Raw genomic sequence first — 21,822 nt, forward strand, 5'->3', positions numbered from 1 at the left:
AAAGCAAACAACATGTCGAATCGTGGAGTTGAATCGGAAACTTTTGACAGTCTCTGTCACTAGAAAAAGCAAAAAATAGAATAACACAAAAGAATCTTGAACTTTGGAATTTATCACAGCAGGGAAATAACCAATCAATCGACATCCGTGTTAAACAAAACAAATTTTATATATATATGCGTGCATGTAATATTTTTCTTTTTTGATTACCAAAGTAGGTTAAATTCCTCACCAGCGATATTTGTGTGATTTCTATTTGTACAAAACAAATATATTCTCACTCAGTAAAGCTTTATCTCTTTTGAGAGTAAAAGATCTTGTCAGGTCAAAATGTGTATGTATAGAAATTTAACAGTGGTTTTTCATATTTTATTCACTGAAAGTATCCAATATCTAGATATTGTTCTTGGTCCAAGATTTGGATTTGTTTCGAAGATAAAAAGTAAAATGGAAGTGATATGCAAACCCTGTTGGGTAACTCTTTCTAAGTTGGGTTTAGTTTGATGAATAAGAGTTTTAAAGCCCATCGTGATAAGGCCCATATTGTCCGACCCATTTCGAAGGGTTTGCTTTATACAGGAGCGGGACTTTAAAAAAGGAAACATATGAAAGAGACGTTGAAAACTTCAATTCCCAAAATACCCCCATATTATACAGAACAGAACCATAAGAGAAACATTGGTTTGCTTTGATTTCTCAAGGAAGAAGGGATGATCCAGGGGCTACCGTTGCTACAAGATTAAGGACACTATAAAGACTTGACTTAGAGCCATTCTTTTACATTCTGTTGAGAGTCTGGTTACAAAGCACATGTCCCACATGACATCAATCATAGGAAGATTATCATGACTCGATTGTTCCTTATAAACTGGAAAGACAAACACCAAAAGGAACTAGTTCTGCATCTACAAGAAGTTGTTCCATATCTGCCAATCCAGCTACAAATATCTCATAGGAAGGGAGTGACAGAGTAACCTGAGCTGATGAACCGGAATGTGATCAAAACTGATATTTGGTGATAAAATTCATAGACAATTCATCTCGAGGATATTGAAAGCATTATAGCAGAGCACCAATATAGAGATAAATGCACTTAGTTTCAAATTTAGGTCAATTTTTAGTCCGTTTCGAGATCATTATGGACGAAGACTCTTGTACTTGTGATCATTACGCTTGGTCCAACACTCTTAGAGCCAACTTGCAATCACAAATTTAACCTTGGTGACTTCAAAACTTTTCTAGTCTCATTATAAGCTACTAATTAGCTACAAAGAGTATTGAACATAGTAGATACATAGATCGAAACAAGATTTAAACTAAACTAAATTTATTTTTCTTAACACATAATTTACAAACTATTCACACTCTTTCTCTTCGCTTATGTTCTGTTTTTTTCTTATATGCTTTTATGACCAAAACTCCCACCAGTTAGGGTAATTGCTGCTAGATTGGTCTAAGAGAGAATCAGAATTGAAACCTCCCCAATTCTCAGAAGATGTCAAGCAACTATCATCAGCTTTCTCCACAATGTTCATCAGCTCATGATCAGTCTCTTCCTCGAACCCAAAATACTCTGTTTTAATGTTGTTGTTGTAATCACCATCATTACATAGAACACTCCCTTGGTCTAACCTCCCTTCTGGCTCACTCTTTCCATTATGCGACTCTGTGCTGCTGCTTAGAGCCAGTCCTTGATCACCACAACACTCATGATGCTTTTCTTCTTTAGGCCTTTGCATCTCTTCGTTTAGTCTCTGCAGCTGCAAATAGAGATTGATTAATATCAAATTAGGCAAAATGATCGAGAATTTACATCCCCCAAAAACCAATAAATGCCAAGACTGTATTTGCTATTTTATACTTTATAAAAAAAAAAGATCATTATCAATTATTGTTTCTATCACTGTTCAATTAAAGATAAAGATATCGATAGAATCATTATGTACCTCAGAGACCAGAGATTGCTTTTCTTTCTTCATGATTTCAAATTGTGAAGCCAAATTGTTGTAATTGGCTCTAAGAGTGTTATACTCTTTCTCAAGTTGCTTAGTTTTCCATCGAGCCCTCTTGTTTTGAAACCATATAGCCACTTGTCTTGGTTGCAGCCCTAGCTCTCTAGCTACCTGAACCTTCTTCCTCGGCTCAAGCCTCGTCTCAGACTCAAATATAAGCTCAAGTGACTTGATCTGTTCCTCGCTAAACCTCTTTTGGTTATTGCTCTTCTTCATCTTCTTCTTATTCATGGTCATGCCACTACTAATCTCGCTGAAACAGCAGTTGAAAAAATCTCCTTCTTCCATGGTTTTCACCAGATCTTGTAAGTTTCTTGATTTTGATTAAGAGAGAAGGTTTTGGAATTATTTGTTTCTTTTTTTTCTTTCTTTCTGGAATCTCTGAGTTGCTGATATTGGCCGCTTATATATAATGTGGGAGTTACTATGTGTGCTTGTGTAGGGCCTCGGATTTCTATTATTTTTTATATTTGGAAATTTCATTATTCAACCAAGACAAAATAAACTCATTGAATAAAAAGACCTGCAAATATTGTGGAACCACGGGCTAAAAATATACGTCCAAAATTTGTGGCTCGACACGAATTGGCTCATGTCTCTTTCAGTTTAAGTCGTATTTCATTTAGATGTGAACTAATCATCTAACTACTGATAATATTTTCATACTTTTTTTCCTTTATAATATAAGTATTATCAGCTTTTATATGTTTCATGGAAGTGATCAAGTGAATGATAACGTGGGTTGACAATCAAACGGGCGAACTGGCTTTGGTTACATCAATTAATCACCATACATATTTTACTTTTTAACAGTTTGGCCGTTCCTAAGAAAAATGAAGCAGTTTATAATGAAACAAAAAAAAAAACTCGATTATTTTGCTTTTCTTGCATATAAAAGGCATTTTTGAAAATAGAATTTAGCAGCAGCCTAGATGATCGTTGTACTATGTTTTAACATGCAACAACGTATATCATCATTTAACATGTGACTGCCAAGGCCTTGCGATACTTTTATTAGTCAAGATAATATTGATAGATAATCATTACGAAAGAGAGAGAAAGACGGATCGTATTAAGCAATAATTTTATTCGATTGTGTAACGAGATTCCACGTTCACATATCAGGATGTTTGACGGGTGTTAATTAGTGTGTTATAATTAAGATTAAAATAATCTCCATTTTCATTTGAGATTTCATTTGTCGTTACTCGCACGCCATACTTTAGAGGTCGGTTACGTGAAACACGTTTTAACGAGACTTTTCATTAGTGTATTATATACTATGTTCTAAAATAAACCTACTCTTGATTTATCTCGCTAAATTCCAAAAGAAGATTAATCATGGTTAAAATTGTGGCCGCATGTGGTAAGCTGGCAAATAATTTTGCAACTCTTCAATTCATTGCCCAAGAAAAATAAAAAATAAAAAATAAATTAAGATATATTTGCATATCACATACCGTACTATAGTTTACGCGATGTTTTACGCGTTTAATTTCGTTACACGGAAACAATAAGATGATCACGAGTAAGGATTATAGATTTATTGACTTCCATGCAAATGTTTAAAGTTTTAAACTCAATTATGAGATTTCTTGACTTTCTTGTAACTAAACAAGTAATCTGACCTAATTACTATCCTCTTGGTTTCCTTTTCAACATGCCGTTTTAGTTTTCTTCTAAAAAGTATACACAATCCAGAAAAGAAATATAAACCAGTGGTGTTCCTATTATTTATTTGACCTTTTTCCATTTTTCTAAAACCAATAGTACTAAATATAATATGAAATCTAAAAAGATTATTATACCTCTATTAATAAGCTAACTATTATGGATAGAAGTATCTTGTCTAAAATATATGCATTAAACATACAAAATAACAGTTTACATAAACAGAAATAAATTAAAATTCTACAACAATTACTTATTAGAAAACGAAGTCAGTGTAGTATGTTTTTTTTTAGACACGAAGTTAATATGTTTATTCTTACAAAATTACACAAGTTCCGTTCCGTCTTAGGCTCTGAAACACTAATTATCTTAACCATGGGATTTTGAAAGTTTGTAATTTTAAGCAACAATATTAATGATAAACGCAACTTATATAATTAATGTTCTAATGATTAGTTTAAGGTTACGTTCACCTTGCTTCTCGGAAATCTCTTTTGACTTATTAAATACAAACAACAAATTAAATTCGGCCATTTGTGAACTATGGCGGCTTCATCGATCCAACGTCACTTTAGCCTTAAGCCATTAAAATTAAAAAAATTATAAATAATCTATTACTTTGCTTTAAAACCAGAAAATTACTTCATGAAAAAAAATATTTGAATAGAATGACTTACATCGACTTATTTCAACAAGGAAATGGACGAAAGTTTTGGTATACAATGTAATGAATCAGATCTGTAGACATTTCAGACAAGTAGCAATCAAAGTTGTCAAGATCAACCACTGACTCATTGCCATTTGGCACCATTAAGAAAGCCAAGTTGATGAGAAGATGACGTGGTGATTGCTTTGTGGCTGTGTATGAAAATTGCGTCCGACAAATGTTATCACGTGTCGAGGTTAGCTTAAATGTAGCAGTTCTTGATAAGATGCGTAAGAGAAGATGATTCTTTACTTCTATTTTTTCTTTCATTTGTCTAAGAGAAATCTGGTTCTGTTTAATGATAAAGATTAAACTAGTAATATGGTTTTGAGAAATAAAACTTAAGAAATCAAATTTCGTCCTCTTTAATTAGATTTACATCTTGGCTATGATTTCTAATACTTACTAAACGTAGTTTTGGCTCATTTAATTTGGATAAATTTAACAGAACATATACATAAGACTATAGAGCCTTTTAAAGTCATATTTGTTTAATTATTATTTTTAAGGCGCCTTGTCATTTCATGTTTGTATTTTGCATATTCTTCCAACCTCTTGGCCTTGCCGCGTGTAAAGCTTTTGAAATATTCACAGATTTATAAATATGCACATTCTTCGTAAAGCTTAAATTTCAGTTAATGTATATGAAAATACATACAGGTAATGTTTAGGCTGTTAATTATGATGATCTACTGGCTAAAATAGCACAAACTGTCATTCGAAAATGATACTAAAACCTCGATTTTGTGAAAATAAATAAGTGATCATTAAGCTTACCATAAATACCATGTATAAATAAATACATCTGAAAAACGATGAAATGAAAAGAAATTTTTTTGATGAAATGAATATGATCCAACTTATTCAAGACAAGTAGGGTCCATGATAAGATGCCAATCCAATGAGGAAGAGACATTTATTTTACCACCGTCCTAAAACACAAACTATATGTGATGATAATAACCTTTACAGAAATTATATCAAAAATGAAAAGAACTTATAAAAAGAACTTTTGATGAATTCACTCATTAGTTTATTGATGTTGTTATTTGCAAACTATATAGAGTATACTTTAAGATTAAACTCTCTATCACGCGAAACTCTAATGGCCAACAATCTTCCGCTACTTATTTAACTACTAATTGAAGAATCTGTTAACGAAAAAAAAAACTACTACTTGAGGAACCTTCGGATTCATCTAGAAGGTTTGTAATATAAAGTCACGTGCAAGGCACTACTCTCGGTGTTAGTAGATGGGCAAAAGATCGTAATTTGTTATTACATATGCCCATGCCGCTGAGTTGTTTAATTTTCTTCCTGTTACTATAATGGTAGAAACAAACATTTACTAGAAAAATTGAAACCTTTTTTTTGTCATGATAACTCATGACAAGATTGGTATATATTGACCGTTCGGATGCGTTTGTCAGTGTGTGAATGAAAGATCTGAATGTCAGCAACACATCTTTAAAATCGAGTTTGGTTCTTTCTAAAATTCGGCCCATATCAGAATTAGAAGGCCCAAATAAGAAGCTACTTAAATTAAAAGCCCAGTTAGACCATCTGAACCAGTTATACAAGTTTTATTTGATAGCTAGAATGGGCTTTGTATACAAGTAGTGTACTGTTATGTAGATATGCTTGTTATATAAAAAGGAGACAAGTCTAATATGAAAGAGTGATGGACATTTTTAGAGGACATGGTAAAAAGAACAGTGAAAAAAAAGCTATGACAAGCGTCTTATCAAAAGACCTTTGAATGTTTCTTATGAAAAATTTCAAAGTGTTTTCATTGTGACCGCAAAAGACATACTAATAATAAACGAATGAATTAGGTACAAATAAAAAAGCTATTTAAATGAGTTTGGAATCTGAGACGAGAGAGCAGAAGGAGTAATTAATGAGAGAAAGAAGATGGCAGAGAATACGAACAAAGAGGCATTAAATGCTATTGTACTCTCGCTCTTTCTCTTTTCCCTAATTACAATGCTACCCCTACCCTATTTATTTATGCACTTTCCTCTTAATTGGTTTATTTGGGAATTGTTGCAGATTAAACTACTGCAAAAGCTCGTTAAGGACCAGAATTTATATATTAGTAGTAGTTTGTATATGTAAACATAATACAAATTAAAGTTTGACAATTATACGTGTTTCAATTGTACACAATATAAAAAATTGGTTCTTACAGAATTAAGTTATATATATATATATATATATATATATATATACTTACATTAAAATCTTATTTTCTTTTGGTCCTACTTCCACATTTTAACTGTAAATCGAAATTCAAATTACTTATATTGTTGTAGGTGATATTTTGAAATTTCAAAAAGCCATAATGCCCAAGTCGGCAAAACATTTTTTTTTTAAAACAATCTATGTTTTTTTTTGTCTTAAAATTTCATTTATGTTGTGGGCAATTTATAACGCATGATGTAAAAGTGGGACTTAGATAAAAACGTAAAAGTTTCCTACTAATTTTGATGTCATATTTTGGAACGAATTCACAATTCTTGACAGAAGGGAATACACTTTTTCCACAAATTATGTGTAAGAGATTCAATATATAATTGGTGTAAGTTAAGAGATTCAATAATTTTTGTTTCCTCTGTTAAGAGATTCAATATATAATTGATATTAGCATACTAAAAGATGTATAATTATTTGCTTTTGAAAATGAAAAGGAATGTAGGAGTGGGACAACGTGGGGATTTGACGTTTTCCTCTTTGTTTCTCTCTTCCAAGATACAACACATTACACATCTCTCGAAGACTGTCAACAACGTTGAAATTGGAGCTAAGAATCGTCTTCTCCATTTGTCATTCTCATGCACAGTCTACGTATTACTCCACGCTTACACTAACATACGCATGCATTTCATTCTTTTGTACATACCTGTATAAGTGACTCGATAATCTCGAAACTTTCGTTGACAACTTGAAACATATTGAAAACCGAATCATATGTAGCTATGAAGATATCATATACCTGTTTTTTTTTTTTTTATAACACATACATGAATTTGCAGATATTTCATCTCTATGTTAGTTTTTGGTTTAAATAGAACTAAAATTTCTGACCATAGATTTGAATTATAGACCATAGAATCTATACTCAATTAAATTTTTTGCTGCAGTAAATTTTAATATAGATTTCGCTGTTTATATATTACGAGGAGATTTCATTAGGTTTCTTGGACACTAGGAAACTAACAAAATGTTTCAGCACATGTCGCGGGCACTCTCTAGCTAAAGCTACAATCTTTATTTTAAAACATTAAAAATATTTTCTTCTGTATATATTTCATATTTGGTGATGTACAAAACAATAAATACGTTAAGACCTTTTCCGTATGAAATAATATACTAGTATATATATCGAGTTTCAAGAAGATCTTTTAAAACCCAAACAAAACATTTCACTACAACGGTCATCAGATGATTTCATATGATTTAAGTTAAATTAACTTTGAATCTTCTATATAAAAATATTTTTGAATCTATAATATTACAGCTGGCTGGGTGATCGTATTATTCGTTTTTTTTTAAAATGCACAAATACAAACATATCGATATTGGTTTGGTTGACAAAAGGAAAGACTTTTTGTTCTAGCTGAAAGGAATTCTTCGGAAAGTACCTTTTTCTGTGTTCCCCGTTTTTAGAATAATTACAGTATAGTGATATTTGAAGTAGATTTTGCTGACACTAGTTAATTATTTTATTTTATTTTTGTTTCACTAGTTAAGTTTTGTTATGTGTAACTAACTGCCAGTATAATTAATAAATGTAGGAAATTTAATTCTCCTATCTATACTGATTTACCAATATTTTTCAGTGTAACTCCGTACGTCATTAGCGCATATAATACTTAGTCAAAAATATACTAAGGCAATATAAAAAGACGACGTTTTCTATCTTATACAAAAAAGTTGAATGGAACAGAAGAATTATAATGAAACGATGGCGAATATTAATTTTCATTACTAGAAAGGAGAAAGAAAATGGGATTAAAAAAAAAAGGCTGAGAGACAATAAATGAAGAATGGTAATATTGGGCAGATCAATAACTCAACCACTCCCCTGACTAACTTTTATAGACAGCCCTCTTTTCTCTTTTTGATTCCCTTTTCCATTTCTTCTCTATTACTACACTAAAGACTAATAATATTACTATTCCATCTTTATTTTTGTGATTTGATCGTTCTCTTTTACCTTCATCCCTTTTTGGTTTCCTTTTCACGGTCACTGATTATCATCTTCCTTGTTTTTCCCCTTTGATTTGGTCAAATCGTCGCAAAGCCAAAGTAAATCAGTAAATGAAAAAATCTTACAAATTATGGGCGTGAAAGGAAAACTGATAGGGTATGGACTACTACGTTCGTGATTTTACTTTAACAAGTAAAAACCATGGTAAAATGAGAAATCCATTGACATGTCTCAAAAAGTAAATCCAAATGTTTACGTTGAAAATCTTGAAACTTGAAATATTTTTACACTGTTTGACCAAAACATAAATACAAAATATTCACAAAGTAAATAGATATGGGACCCAGCCATCCAGAACCCATGTTTATTTTGTCTTGTATAGCTTTGGCTCTCTCTCCACTTACTTACTCTCTTGAGTTTTTTTCTCTTCTTAAAAACCTCTTCTTCACTTATCCTTCTCATCATTCTCTTCATCATCACCACATTCATCTCTCTCTCTCTCTCTCTCTCTCTCTCTTTCTCTTCCTTGATCTTAGCCGGATCTGTTGGGGGACGAACACATGAGAGATAGATAAAATATAAGAAATTTCTCGAAAAAACCTAATAGAAAAAGGTCTGTTTCTTAAAGAAGAAGAAGAAGAGGATTTAAAGAGGGATTTTTCTTTTGAGGGGACTGTTGTCTGGCTCGAGGACTCTTATTCTAATACAATCTCATTTGAATACATTCAGATCTGATGATTGATTAGGGTTTTAGTGTCGTCGGACCAGGCTTCATTCCCCCCAATTATCACTCCCTCACAATCCGAATTAACGAAGAAGATTTGTCCATTTTCAACTTTTGATCTAGGGTTTCTATCTATGAATCCATGTGATATATTTCAATAATTCAGTGTAAAACTTAGTTCGATCTTTAACTCTTTCTCTGACTCAATTATTTTTGTAGGTCTTCAAGATCTTCTGAGTTTCAGGTGGGTTTGATTTTTTTTTTAAACAGATTGGTGTAATGATGAAGGAGTCTGACTCATGTGAGAAACTAAAAAGTCTATCATCATTACTAACTTTTTCTCTAGCTATGATTTTGTAATGATTTTTTTTTTTTTTATGATGTCAGGACAAGTTAGCATTCAGAGAGGCTAAATCTATTCCTGGTCATGATTAATGATTAGGGTTATTTACTTTCAGATCCGTTTGTTTCTAAAAAATCAAACCAGATCTGCTAGATCTGAAGCTAGTAGATCTGAGTCTTTCAAACTACTGCTATATTTATGTTTCTTGTTAGTACAACTATTAGCCTTAGGGTTTCGTCATTACATTACTTCAAAGATTTAATACTTTATATTTATAGATTCTCATATTTTTCTTTCTTCTTTCTCTGGTTGATTGTTATTGTTCTATCCACACTCGCATTTTGTCTTCAGCAGTTACTTCAAGCATGGAAGATGAAGAAACTCTGATCAGATTTTGTCTAATTTTGCAATATTGAAAATGTAATAACATCGGATTAGCTGTTCTATCTTAATTATACCAATATATGTCAATGTATAGCTGATCTTTATTTACATAGTGGATCCATCTTAAACAGTTTTTGGTGGTGCTTATATATATTTCTCATGTAAATTAGAAACAAAGACATCGTAGTGAATCGTACTGTTTGTGAAAACTATTTTTATTACTTGTATGCTATAAACCAATCTAAATCAACCACATTGAAGGTAAGAATCAAGTCGTCAAATCCAATAATCAACATTTATGTTAAGAAATTACAATTTGTTGCACGTTTGGTGAAATGTAGTGTGGAAGAGGAAGTGAAACTCTTTGGTTTTCATATCATATCCTCTGTGAAAAAGTGAAAATTTACGAAGTGAACGGATATAAAGTGTAGGAACGAAGGAATGTTTTCTTTTAGACATTTCACTGGAGCAGAAAAGAAAAAAAAGAAGATAATAAATTAAAGGATGAATACTGAAAATGTACACCAATCTAAAGAAATTGTGAAAGAAATTAAAGTTTTATTGTATAAGAAAAACTGCTTTTTGATTTCCAAAAGTTATCTTTTCACTAGTGAGTGATTACACAAATTACCATGACTCTTACATTTTGTCTTTTTTGACTTCGTTTGCTTTTAACAAGTTACTATGTTCTTTATTAACGACGACTTTGACCTCGTTTTTTCTATCTACGGTTTCAGTGTCCGTCTTACTAGTAGCTACCTCTAGGATTTGATGTCAAATTTAATTCTTCATTCCATTACATTTATTTTTTCTTTACATCGATCGTGAGATTCGTGACGCATTATTAATTATTCTGCAACTTTTTTGAATAATTTTTGAAGAAATACATTAACTAATAGTTTCATCTATGTACGGGAAATGTTTTCTGATAGATTTTGCTTCTGATGAAGAAAAAACTATTTCTATCCCATGATTAACCACATTGGAGGTAATAAATGATCAACTTATCAACAAGATTTCGAAACATTTGGTAACTGGAACTTCAGATTTGGACATTTTAAGTGAAAATGAAGGCCCAGTTCGGCCCATTGAGTGGGCCTAATTAATTTCACATCGCCCATTTGGCCATAGGGTTGAGTTATTTTCTTGGAAATTTGTTGTCTCGAACAAATATTTCGTATTTTTGTAATTCGCATACACAAATCCAGAAAAGATGCTTCATTTTATTTTATTTTGTGGTATCGACCTCCAAATTGTGTAATTTATTGATATTGTATCGATGAAATTTTTTGCTAGTATAAAACTTAAACGATCATCTGATTTTATAGCCCTTAAACAGCTAATCGTTCATAATTAATTATATGTTTTCATAATAAGTTCCAGATGTGAAGAAGCTTCCCCATCACCAACTTGGAACGGTCCTTTTTCTTCTTTTGTGTCCATCCTACATTTGTAAACTCTTTTTCATTTATACTTTCTTCCAAAACATAACTATTATTTTATCTTTCCTTATGGTAATTGGTAGAATATTTTTATAATCACTATTAAGAATAAAGTTTAAGTAGCATACAAAGGTGAACCAAACCGTTAATCTTGAAAATGAATCAAACACGAACCTAAAACATTTGTATTTGCTTAAATATACTGTCCACAAAATTTCAGTTGTGATCAGTTTGTTTTCGGCCAACTCTATCACTTAACTTCTTGGAAGTATTTAGGCAGCCCTTGAAAGCTCAGAAAATTATGTTTACTAAACAAAATTTAAATTCATTAAATTTTGCACAAATTAAATATATATGTAATTATATATGACTGGTTAACTCTTTCTTTAGGGACAGATTTTCTAAACCTTTAACCAAATAAGAAAATAAAATTTGTTTGAACGATTACTCGTCGATATCGTCTGAATAAGTCGATGACTAAGGACATATGTTATTAAATGACATCCATACGTGGGCATGTCCTGACGTTGATTCTTCTTGTTCTTCACATATACACATTCATCAACAGACAACACCTTTTCTATTTTTTTTATAACTAACTACAACGCAAATGCAAGTTATAATGATGATTATTCCACGTATCAAATTTATTAATTTACTTGTCTTTGTGTATCAGATGAAATATTTGCAAGTGTCTGGTTTTTGTTAACTAAAAACAAATGCAAATGGTGTCTCTCTACTTGCGTTTCCCTATATTCTTTTTTTTTCCTCACAATTAATTTAAAATATAAAAGTACCAAAGTGGATTGTTATTAAATGATGCATATCCGAAATGTAAAAATATCCATACTGCAATCCTAAGTTACAACCAAGTTTCTTTTAATTGCGAAATGGATATTCTCATTTAATTTAGTTTAAAATTATATCTATGACTGTCATCTTAAATATTGTGCCCATATAAATAAAATGAAAAAATATGCTATTGATTATTATTTATTATCAGTAGAGATGTAGAATACATTTTCCAATAAATTTTGTTAATTTGTTGGATCTTTTCTTCTGGTCAACTACTAAATTGATTTCCCAAAAATGATTACTGAAATTCTCTGTAAAGATTTTGTGATCAACATATGTAATAATAAAGGTATGTTTTTTAAATTATATATTACGATTTCCTTTTTAAAAACATCTCCTTAATATGAGTTTTGACCTTTTTATTCCACTCATTAAATCCAAATTCTGTAAAAAATAAACAACTTTATAAAGGTCTCTTAAATTCGCTCCACCTCCACTAGTAGAGACCCTTGGCCTTTCTCTCCCGTTCTCTAGAAATTTTGTTCCCTCTTACTCTTCTTATTTCTTCATCGTCTTCGGAGTAATGGGTTCCGGAGAAAAAATCCTCAAGAGCGTCCATTCAAACCGTCCCAATAACGTGAAAAGCAATAGCAAACATGGGATCAAAGATGTGCCAAAAGGGTGTTTAGCAATCAAAGTGGGATCAAAAGAAGAGGAGAAACAGAGATTTGTTGTTCCTGTTTTTTATTTTAACCATCCATTGTTCATGCAACTCCTAAGGGAAGCAGAGGAAGAGTATGGATTCGAGCAGAAAGGTACCATCACAATCCCTTGCCACGTGGAAGTTTTTCGATATGTTCAAGACATGATCAACAGAGAGAGATCGGTTAATTACCACAACAACCATCATGATCATCGTCATAATCAAAGTCATAATCATCTTGTTGGATGTTTTAGAGCTTGATGATGATGATGATGCAAGCAAGCAAACGGGGTGTAAAAATTTGCGTTTCATATTTAGTTTCTTCTTTTTGTTTTGTTTTTCCTTTCTTTTCTAATGGGTTTGATCTTGTGGAGTTGTGGAGCCAAACACGGCCTAACCCACAAGATTAGGAGTAGAAGTTCTAGTGGTGTTTGGAAATATCCATAAATATAAATAAGTGTGAGATTATAAATTAATTGTTCGTATAATTTTTCTTGTGATATATGTTTATCCGATTGATGGTAGCGAGAGATGACGAACAAGTTTTGGCAATTTGCGTATATGATATTTTTGTTAAGAGACGTATAAATTTGAAAACTGTCACTAATAAATAAATACCCTTATTACGACAAAAACAAATTAATTCCCTTATTATATCTGTTAGGAGAAAAAAGAAGAAGAGATTCTCCGTTGATTTCAAATTTTATCTTTTTTTTGTATCTTTCTGTTGTAACGGCCAGTTTCGACATCGCATTAAATTTTATTGACCCGAAAAACAAATCTATTTTTCCATATAGACTACGTTACAGATAAAGAAAATATTTGTCCTCAGAGAGTTTAGAAAAGAAATCTCTTTCTATAAATAATGACCTAATTTATTTGATTTTAAGAAATACTTAAAACGAATATAGAGATAATAAGAAAATTAAGTTATTGTACTCGATATTTCCAAAGATATGAATAACGGAATGGAAGAAAAAGTCGGCAAAAATGGGCACCTCTAGGCATGAAAATAAGTCTCTTCTAATCGATGTCTTTACTCAATGTTCTAATCCAAAAAAAAAACAAGTCTTTACTCAATGCGTTAATTCCAAAGATTATACTACCCTTTTCAATACAAACCAGTCAACCAACCACTAGGCATGAAAACTAAAGAAAGTCCAAGAAGTTTTTTTTTTTTTTTTTCACTTTCTTTTTTGTGTATTGGCTTCCAACACAAATACATAACTATGTTAATATAATTTTTGCGAGTACTGTAGTTTTTACCCCATTTTAAAAGAATCATTTTGATTATTATTTATGTGTGATATCTCTGTAACAAAGAGATACTATGGTGTTCTTTATATCAAAGTAGAAAAGTTAAAAAGTAAACGATATACACATTCATTAGTTGTTTGAACTCTGGAGATTCCCCCAAATTCCCGTAAGCAAAGGAGTACGAATACGAATCCACTCAAGCCAAACGATCATCAGTCATCAATCACATGTAATAAGTGGCCTGGATTCATTTGTCGGTCGAGTGTGTCGCTATTAGTGGAAAGCCTTTATTAATTTGTTAAATAATGCTTATAACAATAATTAGCATACCTTTTTTATAAATAATATGCCCTTTCTTATTCCTGTGTTTATTTTTTTAATTCTTTTTTACATTAGTAGTCAGTGAAAGATTACTTGAAACTAATCCATAAAGGGCACAAAATTAGCAATATATACTATATGTTTCGTGTGTTAAATCATACGGCTTTTTGTGAAGTCGGAATTTCCATTGTGTTGTTTACTTCATCAAACAGTTTACGTGAGAGAAGAGGACGTGATGATGCGAGAAAATTATACGAAAATCAAAGTATATTTACATATTCAAGCCGTACCACAACCGAACATTAATTAGTACTTTAAAATCCTATACCGTATATTATATTTGTCAATTCCTAATAAGGGAATAACAAAGAGAAAAAAACAAGGTCTCACAAATTTAAAATTCACGAATTAAGACATCGAGTGGACCTACACTCACAGTCCATTTGATGTCGTTATTGACCTATTAATAAAATGGGCCTGGCCCAATATACTTGTGGTACAATTAATACCAAGCAGAACTCACATGTAACAGCCCACACATTTTTGATATTTCCAATATTTTTTATTAAGGTTTAACCCAAAAAATAAAAAATAAATAACAGTGAGGATATTTGAGAAATCCTCCATTTTGCATCAGCTAAGGTCAAAGAGAAAAGAGAAAAATTAATGCCTCGAATTCAAGTTTCATGTAATTGTTGCGTTTAGTATTTACAACATGATCAATATCAATACATCATTATAATAAATCGAATCTAATTTCAGAAAGCTAAAGTGGAAAATGAAAGGTCAAAACGTTACAGTTATGGAGTCTGTTACTAATATTATCACATGATAAAAAGAAAGATGAGAATATTTGAATCCTCCATTTTTCTTCAAAAGTAAGATTCCGCACCTTGAAAGAGATTATTCAACAATAAGAACGAATACTGTTTGATTAAATGCTATAATTGAAAAATAATGAGTGTGATTAGCTTTGATGGGTAGGTTAATTAGCTACTATTATTAAGCACTTGGTGCATCTTAATCCAAGTTTGTTGGGGTGATTAATTGGGTAATTAATCTATTCCTAATGATGAATGAAGCAAACTATTCAACATCAAACTAAGCATTTACCAACTAAATATCTCAAGTTTCTAGTAAATAAAACTTCAGTTTAATTGAGAGTAAAATGAGAAACTTTGAATAATTAACGTAATGGAAATCATCTGTTCCTAAAGTTAATTTGTCGACGAATTAATTATCATTTTGGTCTTTTGTCTCTCTTGAAATCATAATCAACTTTTGGTCAAAATCCTTTTTTCATATAATTGTAATTAGAAAACACCCGGCGATGCATGTGACAGACTATGATTTCTTACAGTAGAAAATGTAATTGCCTTTTTGTTCATCGAATGGCAATTAAGTTTCAAAAAGACAAAAACTAATATTCTTGATCCAAAGAAATTCAACTATGCAACCAATTCTTTTCTATAAAGTTAATCATGATATAAAATGTACACAGATATAGAGAACTTTTATTTTCTGTAATGATATCACATAACTACGTACTGTAATTATCACAATCTGACCATTTATACCGTAAAAGTTTCAACAACTATATATATGGTATGATGATTATTATATCTTTCTACACAATGTTTTGGTATGTCACTCACTTAGTCACTTCCTCTCTTCCATTTCCGTTATCCACTACCGTTCAACAAGTGGCATGTCGTTCTCGCGAAATCTGCCTCGTTCCATAAATCAATCTCCGGTATATAGTAATCTGGTGTTAAACCGGTATTACAACCGGACCGGTTCAGTCCATGATACGGTGATTGTGAAGTCTCATTAACGGCTGGTATTGAATACGAGTTGGGCCCATTTAACTGTGAGGCAACGAGCCGATCCAAAGCGGCCCAGCTAGTGATGAAGCTGGGATCCATAACTTTGCTGACGTGGCAGTTGTTGACTTGGTCGTCGATTAACCACTGATAACTCGTGATGGTGGTGTTGTTATGGCATTCGAGGTTAGGGAGTTTTAAGAAAGGGTCTAAAACTATCTCTCCTTTACAAGATTGCCCCATAACTTCGAGAAGTTGCTCGATAGTCTCCTCATTGAACGACGGCGTTTTCACCGAACTCGCCGGGCTACTACTAATCATGTTTTTGCAAAGGTTATTTTTCTTGAAAACACGACACACCACCCATCCTTCGTCACTTCCTATGACATCACACGTTTCTACGTTGACGTCATGATCGCCACACGAGGAGATTAATACACTCTCGTCGAGTCTATATTCGTGCATGATCCAATCGGATTTCTGACCATGAGGGGCTCGACCTTTGTAGAAGACAAGCGTCTTTCGCATCCCGATTCTATCACCATTGGTATATATGGTCTTGTCACGTCCCGTCGCTTTCCAAAATCCGACCGTGGTGGCTCTGTTGGTTCTAGTCCCGGTGGGATACTTCTTGTCCTTATGGCTATAAAAGTACCAATCGTTTTGCGGCGTCGTTCCAATCTTACACATCTCTACATAGAAAAAACAAGAGTTGTGTTAAGTTTTGACTGAATTTTGTTACTGCAAATTTTATTATCACAAAAAGTATATATTACTCTGCAAAATTTCCTGAATTCAGAGCTTTAGTTCTTGACTCAACACATGCATTAAAAAACTAATTTAATTAATATATACAAGCCCTATTAATACGTTTCATCAAGAATAAAAGATAAATGATGAACCTTGAATATCCCAAGGCTCGAGCTTGTTGAGATCAATGTCAGGAATAACATCGAGATCGATCTTGATGTTAGAGATTTTCTTGCGGAGGTAATACTTCAAGAGCTCTTCCTCGGTTGGGTGAAACCTAAAGCCAGGAGGTACTTGTGACTGTCCGTTTACTGATATGTTCATTGCTAAAGATAGAAAAAGGAGAAGAAAATAGAACGAGTTTATAACTAACCAAAGTATGTCTATATATATGTGTATATTTTTTACATCAACTCTGCAAAAAAATAAATAATAGTACATGCATGAGAAAATGCATGTGTTCTTTTGCTCTCATATTTTTAATTCCTTTGTTAAGTTTTCTTTTTAACAGTGGAGTATTATTTTTCCGAATATTTGATGTTTTCATTATAAGTTCGCATGAGCCGCCACTTACAATTAAACATATGAGCCTCTAAGAGCTTGTTTTAATAATTTGAAAATGTCTGTTTTATACTCATAGTGAATGCACTTCTCGAAAAATTACTCCCTATGAGTTTTTACTTAATTCTTAGTTCATACCAAGTATATCCAGCCAAAACAAAAAAAAAAAAGTATATCGATCAAGCTTCTTCGGCCTTTGGTTTTGCCGACTTTTCGCTCTACTAATTGCCTAGATTAGCATGTTAGTTTTGTTTTGTTTTTGCTTTTATCCAGAAATCTCTCGTAATGGTTGATTCGTCATGAGTTCACCTAGTATTTAAAAATCTATCTATTTTTCTGCATGATTCAGTATCTCTTTAACAAAGAAAAAAAATATGATTCAGTAAATTAGATCCGTTATAAATACAATGTTGCAATATTTCATCTAATAAAAGTTATAGTAATGTCTCTCTTTTTTTTTTATTTTTTTTTGGGTCAAATATACTAATGGTCTCTTTATTAAACATCGAAATTATTTGCTCTTTTTGTCCGGTGAAATTGTTTATGGCAATTTCGGAATAGTGCGTGAGAGAGAGCGGTGGGACCATGCACGTAGCTATTGGGTAAAAATATGGTCCACGCGGGATCCACATATCAACTATAATGTAGGAAGCAAGCCCACATCGCTCCGATGACCCTCGACCTTAAAAATCTCTATGGACAAGACATTCCTCATTTTATTTTTATTTTATATAGAAACGAATAGTGTTAACAAAAAAAGTGAATGAAGGGTGATGGCAACAAAAAATGTATGTGATGTGATGAAGAAAGACTTTATACATTATTGTGTTAAATACGACTTTAAAGCTCGTAGCTTGTTCTTGTTGAAGGTGATGCGAAGATAATGATATACTACATGATAATCCACAACCTCCTTAGAAGATGGAGAGAAAGAAAGAGATTAAGATCTGATTCAAGAAGCGTTTATCAAATATATGTGAAGTTAACATTGCAACGAATGTCTAAGATTCGAATATTGTGCATGTGGTTCACTCGAACTAATCATAAAGTTAACCTATCTGGTATTCAGGAAACGACGGTGGATTCGATTCATCCAAATTAAAATTTTAAATTATTGTATTAATTTAAACTTGAATGACGGCATGAATCTAGATGAACAGTTGTTTACAACTGTAAGCGAGGAGGTATCTACGTATGTTGTAGATTTTGTGGGGGCCTATTTACAAAAGGTTATTTTCTGAATTTCCTTTTTCTTACACATGGTTTTGAGATTATAATAGATTAATACGCAAGGGCCGTTCAAATTTGCCATGTGCTATAGGATAACATTGTTAATAAAAAATTAAATCATGAGATTAAAATTTTGAGTTAATGAATATTCTGAAATGTCTTTTTCATTTTTCTAACATGGTTCTGAGTTTATAGCAGAGTAATATATAATCTGATTAAAACGAACGTTGTTGCGGCACGGAGCTATGATAAATTGATGATAATTAGTGACAAAAAACTAAAATGATATAATTGAAGTATTACAAATCGTAATTTTTCTAGAAGATGAAGGAAGTTTGCATGGGAAGCAATCTTAATTTGAGGTGTTTCAAAATTTATTAAACCCTTAATGGTGAGACGTCATATAACTATATATATTAGCACTCGTGCTTGTCGGACTTATAACTTTAGCCTAATCTTAAACTGTTTCTGGCCAGCTTTGTGTCATTGGGCCTGAAATAAAAGAGTTTCTCCCTTTTGTTTTGCTCTTCTAGACTTTTGGCATTGAATAGGGAAGATTAAATAATCTCTAACTACGAGTCTACGACTTCATAAATTAATTGTTTCATGAGAGATAACAATGATATTTCAAATATATCTACGTTGATAAACTTATATAATCGTTCCAAGTCTTCAATGAATACGGAAATCAACATACTAATTTAAATGCTTAAATCGTGAAACAGATTAAAACATAAACGTAGTTTATTCATAATTCGAAATTTTACCACAATTTCCCTTTAAAGCTACTCGTAACGCTTAGCTGGTCTGAATTCGCTCTCGAATGAACTCCTCCGCCGCAGCCGTAACCGCCACACTTCGCCACCGTCCTCACACTTTCCACCAACGCTTCCGTTTCCACATCCTCCGCAAGAATTTCCGCCAACTGCTCCGGACTTATCACAAGCCTCACCTTCCACACTCCACAACCACCGCCACTCAAAGCCGCCATTATCGGCGTCTTCCCGAAAGACATTCTGTACGGCGTTGATAGTTGGTCGGAGGAATCCAGTTGAGCGGTCGCGGCTGCGGAAGAAGAAAGAGGAAGGAGGTAGTAGATGTTACCGGGAAAGAGTTCTTCGCCGTGGAGAAGCGGTGGAGATGAGTGGCGGAGGCTTAAAGAGTCGTGGATGACATGGCCGGGAAATTCGTTGGTGATGAATTCGGCGAAGATGGGAGGATGAAGCTCCATCACGCCACCGTTTGGAGTCACCACTTTTATCAACGAATCATCTTTATCGTATAATTTTCTTGAACCACCATTGCCTTTGAATACGCAGTTACCCATTTTTGCTACATAAGTTAGAAATAATAACTGATTATTTTGTGTATATGTAATGTATGGAATCCAAAGAAAACCCCAAGACGGAGAAGGGTTTAAGACAAACGTTTTCTTTGAGCAGATGAAGTATATATCTTTACGACGTAAAGAAAAAATGAAAATTGCGAATGGTCCACCACTTTTCTTGTAAACAAAAGGACCGAAGATATTGTGCTTGCGATATTATCATCATTACTATTATTTTAGTCTTTGAAAGATAAATGATTATTATTTTTGGTTATTTGAGAATTGAGAGTAATTGGCAATGGTCTGTTTGTAGAACAATTGACAACAAGTAGAAAACATTTGAAGGTAAAATAAAAAATGAACTAATTTCTGTAGAATAATTGGCAGATTAATAAATAAAATAAAACCTTATCTAAACAAATTACAAAAAGTAAGATAAATGGTTTTCCTTAACCTATTTTCCATTTAGAAAGGTAAGTGATAGGGGTAATAATGTTCACGTGAGGTCAAAAGGTGAAAAGGCCGACAGAGACAAAAAGACTTTAATCTTTGTAAAATTATTATGGATGATTAATGAATTTAACCATTTTACCAAATTGTTAGAAAACCTCCACGAAAACTAATTCTATAAATTTATAAATGGAACGTGTGAAACTATGGACCAAACAGAGTACATCTTATCAGATCAACAGAGTATATAATTGCATGTTGTTTTTACTCGAATTGATTAATATAATGTCACATAACTTGTGTGGATCCATGTCCTACAACAATATAACATTTTGTCTTTTTATATTATACGGAGTTCAAAAAAGAAAGATTCTGGAATACGAAGGAAAAAAAACAGTAGTACCTTTCGGTGCACTCAATTACGTACACCAACAATTTCTTGGCGGGTCATTATTAATTTCAAGGGTCCTAATGGGCAATGGCCCATATTACATACTCTTCTTTTTTTCTTCCTATTATTTAAATTATATTAGAGAGCTTTGAGCCCACCATAGTGCAAAATATATTGTTTTTAAAAAGACCACTAGCTAATTGTCACAGTCTCTCACATACCACATGCTGAAATTGCAAATACTAACAAAGAATCAAGATTTGTAGAAATACAAATGATATTTTATTCATTTATTGTTTTTGTCAGTTTGATTTATTATTTTTGTAAAAAAAAACAAAAAACAAGTGAGATAGTGTATCGGTGTTTAGTTAGGGACTTAAATGTGATTTTGGTTCATATGTACTTTTTGCTAGCCTAAATTAAACTGAGTTTAGTATAAATTGTTCTGTACAATCTTGGTCTTGGTTTCTGTCTGATACTTTTTTAATTATTTATTTTAAGTTTCTTAATTATAAAGAAAAGAAGTTCATTTGAGCCTAACATCAACAAACTATATGGCCCAAACCATTGCCAACACTAATAATGGGCTAAACTTCACTGAATGGAACTACATAATGGGCCTCACGAAAAACTACATTATGAATTTCTTCTTTGTGGTCCTGATTATGACATTGCCTTCTTTTGTGAACAGAAAAAACTAATGACATTGCCTTCTTTGA

General features: G+C 32.3%; 5 protein-coding genes and 2 non-coding genes across 7 annotated transcripts; 4 read left to right on the top strand and 3 right to left on the bottom strand.

Annotated features, from left to right (window-relative positions):
* Nucleotides 1-1,214: 1,214 nt before the first annotated feature.
* HB-12 (homeobox 12) lies at nt 1,215-2,454 on the bottom strand. Its single transcript, NM_116054.3, has 2 exons — nt 1,947-2,454; nt 1,215-1,760 (listed from the first exon to the last, which is right to left on the bottom strand). The coding sequence occupies exons 1-2, from the start codon at nt 2,298-2,300 to the stop codon at nt 1,407-1,409; spliced, it is 708 nt and encodes a 235-aa protein (NP_191748.1). The 5' UTR covers nt 2,301-2,454; the 3' UTR covers nt 1,215-1,406.
* A 3,816-nt stretch (nt 2,455-6,270) lies between these two features.
* AT3G00960 lies at nt 6,271-6,553 on the top strand. The gene has a single exon (NR_143887.1). It is a non-coding gene; the product is annotated as an uncharacterized misc_RNA (transcript).
* Nucleotides 6,554-9,266: 2,713 nt separating this feature from the next.
* MIR166b lies at nt 9,267-9,386 on the top strand. The gene has a single exon (NR_141708.1). It is a non-coding gene; the product is annotated as a microRNA ath-MIR166b precursor (primary transcript).
* Nucleotides 9,387-9,610: 224 nt separating this feature from the next.
* AT3G61898 (uncharacterized protein) lies at nt 9,611-10,001 on the top strand. The gene is made up of 2 exons (NM_001035838.2): nt 9,611-9,627; nt 9,714-10,001. Exon 2 carries the CDS (start codon nt 9,761-9,763, stop codon nt 9,929-9,931), a length of 171 nt encoding a protein of 56 aa, NP_001030915.1. The 5' UTR covers nt 9,611-9,627; nt 9,714-9,760; the 3' UTR covers nt 9,932-10,001.
* Nucleotides 10,002-12,802: 2,801 nt separating this feature from the next.
* On the top strand, nt 12,803-13,440 carry AT3G61900 (SAUR-like auxin-responsive protein family; the record flags this gene model as incomplete). The annotated part of the gene is made up of 3 exons (NM_116055.2): nt 12,803-13,176; nt 13,250-13,284; nt 13,368-13,440. Exons 1-3 carry the CDS (start codon nt 12,874-12,876, stop codon nt 13,438-13,440), a joined length of 411 nt encoding a protein of 136 aa, NP_191749.1. The 5' UTR covers nt 12,803-12,873.
* Nucleotides 13,441-16,066: 2,626 nt separating this feature from the next.
* Nucleotides 16,067-17,517, bottom strand: NAC066 (NAC domain protein 66). Its single transcript, NM_116056.2, has 2 exons — nt 17,297-17,517; nt 16,067-17,086 (listed from the first exon to the last, which is right to left on the bottom strand). The coding sequence occupies exons 1-2, from the start codon at nt 17,466-17,468 to the stop codon at nt 16,254-16,256; spliced, it is 1,005 nt and encodes a 334-aa protein (NP_191750.1). The 5' UTR covers nt 17,469-17,517; the 3' UTR covers nt 16,067-16,253.
* Nucleotides 17,518-19,514: 1,997 nt separating this feature from the next.
* On the bottom strand, nt 19,515-20,423 carry AT3G61920 (UvrABC system protein C). Its single transcript, NM_116057.5, has one exon. It carries the CDS (start codon nt 20,260-20,262, stop codon nt 19,699-19,701), a length of 564 nt encoding a protein of 187 aa, NP_191751.1. The 5' UTR covers nt 20,263-20,423; the 3' UTR covers nt 19,515-19,698.
* Between the last annotated feature and the right edge of the window lie 1,399 nt (nt 20,424-21,822).

The sequence above is a fragment of the Arabidopsis thaliana genome, chromosome 3 (genome assembly GCF_000001735.4).
Source record: "Arabidopsis thaliana chromosome 3, partial sequence".
NCBI classification, from domain to species: Eukaryota; Viridiplantae; Streptophyta; class Magnoliopsida; order Brassicales; family Brassicaceae; genus Arabidopsis; species Arabidopsis thaliana.

What these genes read in the sequence shown, in the direction of transcription:
- HB-12 (NM_116054.3), bottom strand. Translation starts at nt 2,300, where the DNA reads ATGGAAGAAGGAGATTTTTTCAACTGCTGTTTCAGCGAGATTAGTAGT. An exon ending in AGCAATCTCTGGTCTCTGAG is followed by an intron (nt 1,761 to 1,946) that starts GTACATAATGAT and finishes CTCTATTTGCAG; the next exon opens with CTGCAGAGACTAAACGAAGA.
- AT3G61898 (NM_001035838.2), top strand. Translation starts at nt 9,761, where the DNA reads ATGATTAGGGTTATTTACTTTCAGATCCGTTTGTTTCTAAAAAATCAA.
- NAC066 (NM_116056.2), bottom strand. Translation starts at nt 17,468, where the DNA reads ATGAACATATCAGTAAACGGACAGTCACAAGTACCTCCTGGCTTTAGG. An exon ending in CGAGCCTTGGGATATTCAAG is followed by an intron (nt 17,087 to 17,296) that starts GTTCATCATTTA and finishes TTTTCTATGTAG; the next exon opens with AGATGTGTAAGATTGGAACG.
- AT3G61920 (NM_116057.5), bottom strand. Translation starts at nt 20,262, where the DNA reads ATGGGTAACTGCGTATTCAAAGGCAATGGTGGTTCAAGAAAATTATAC.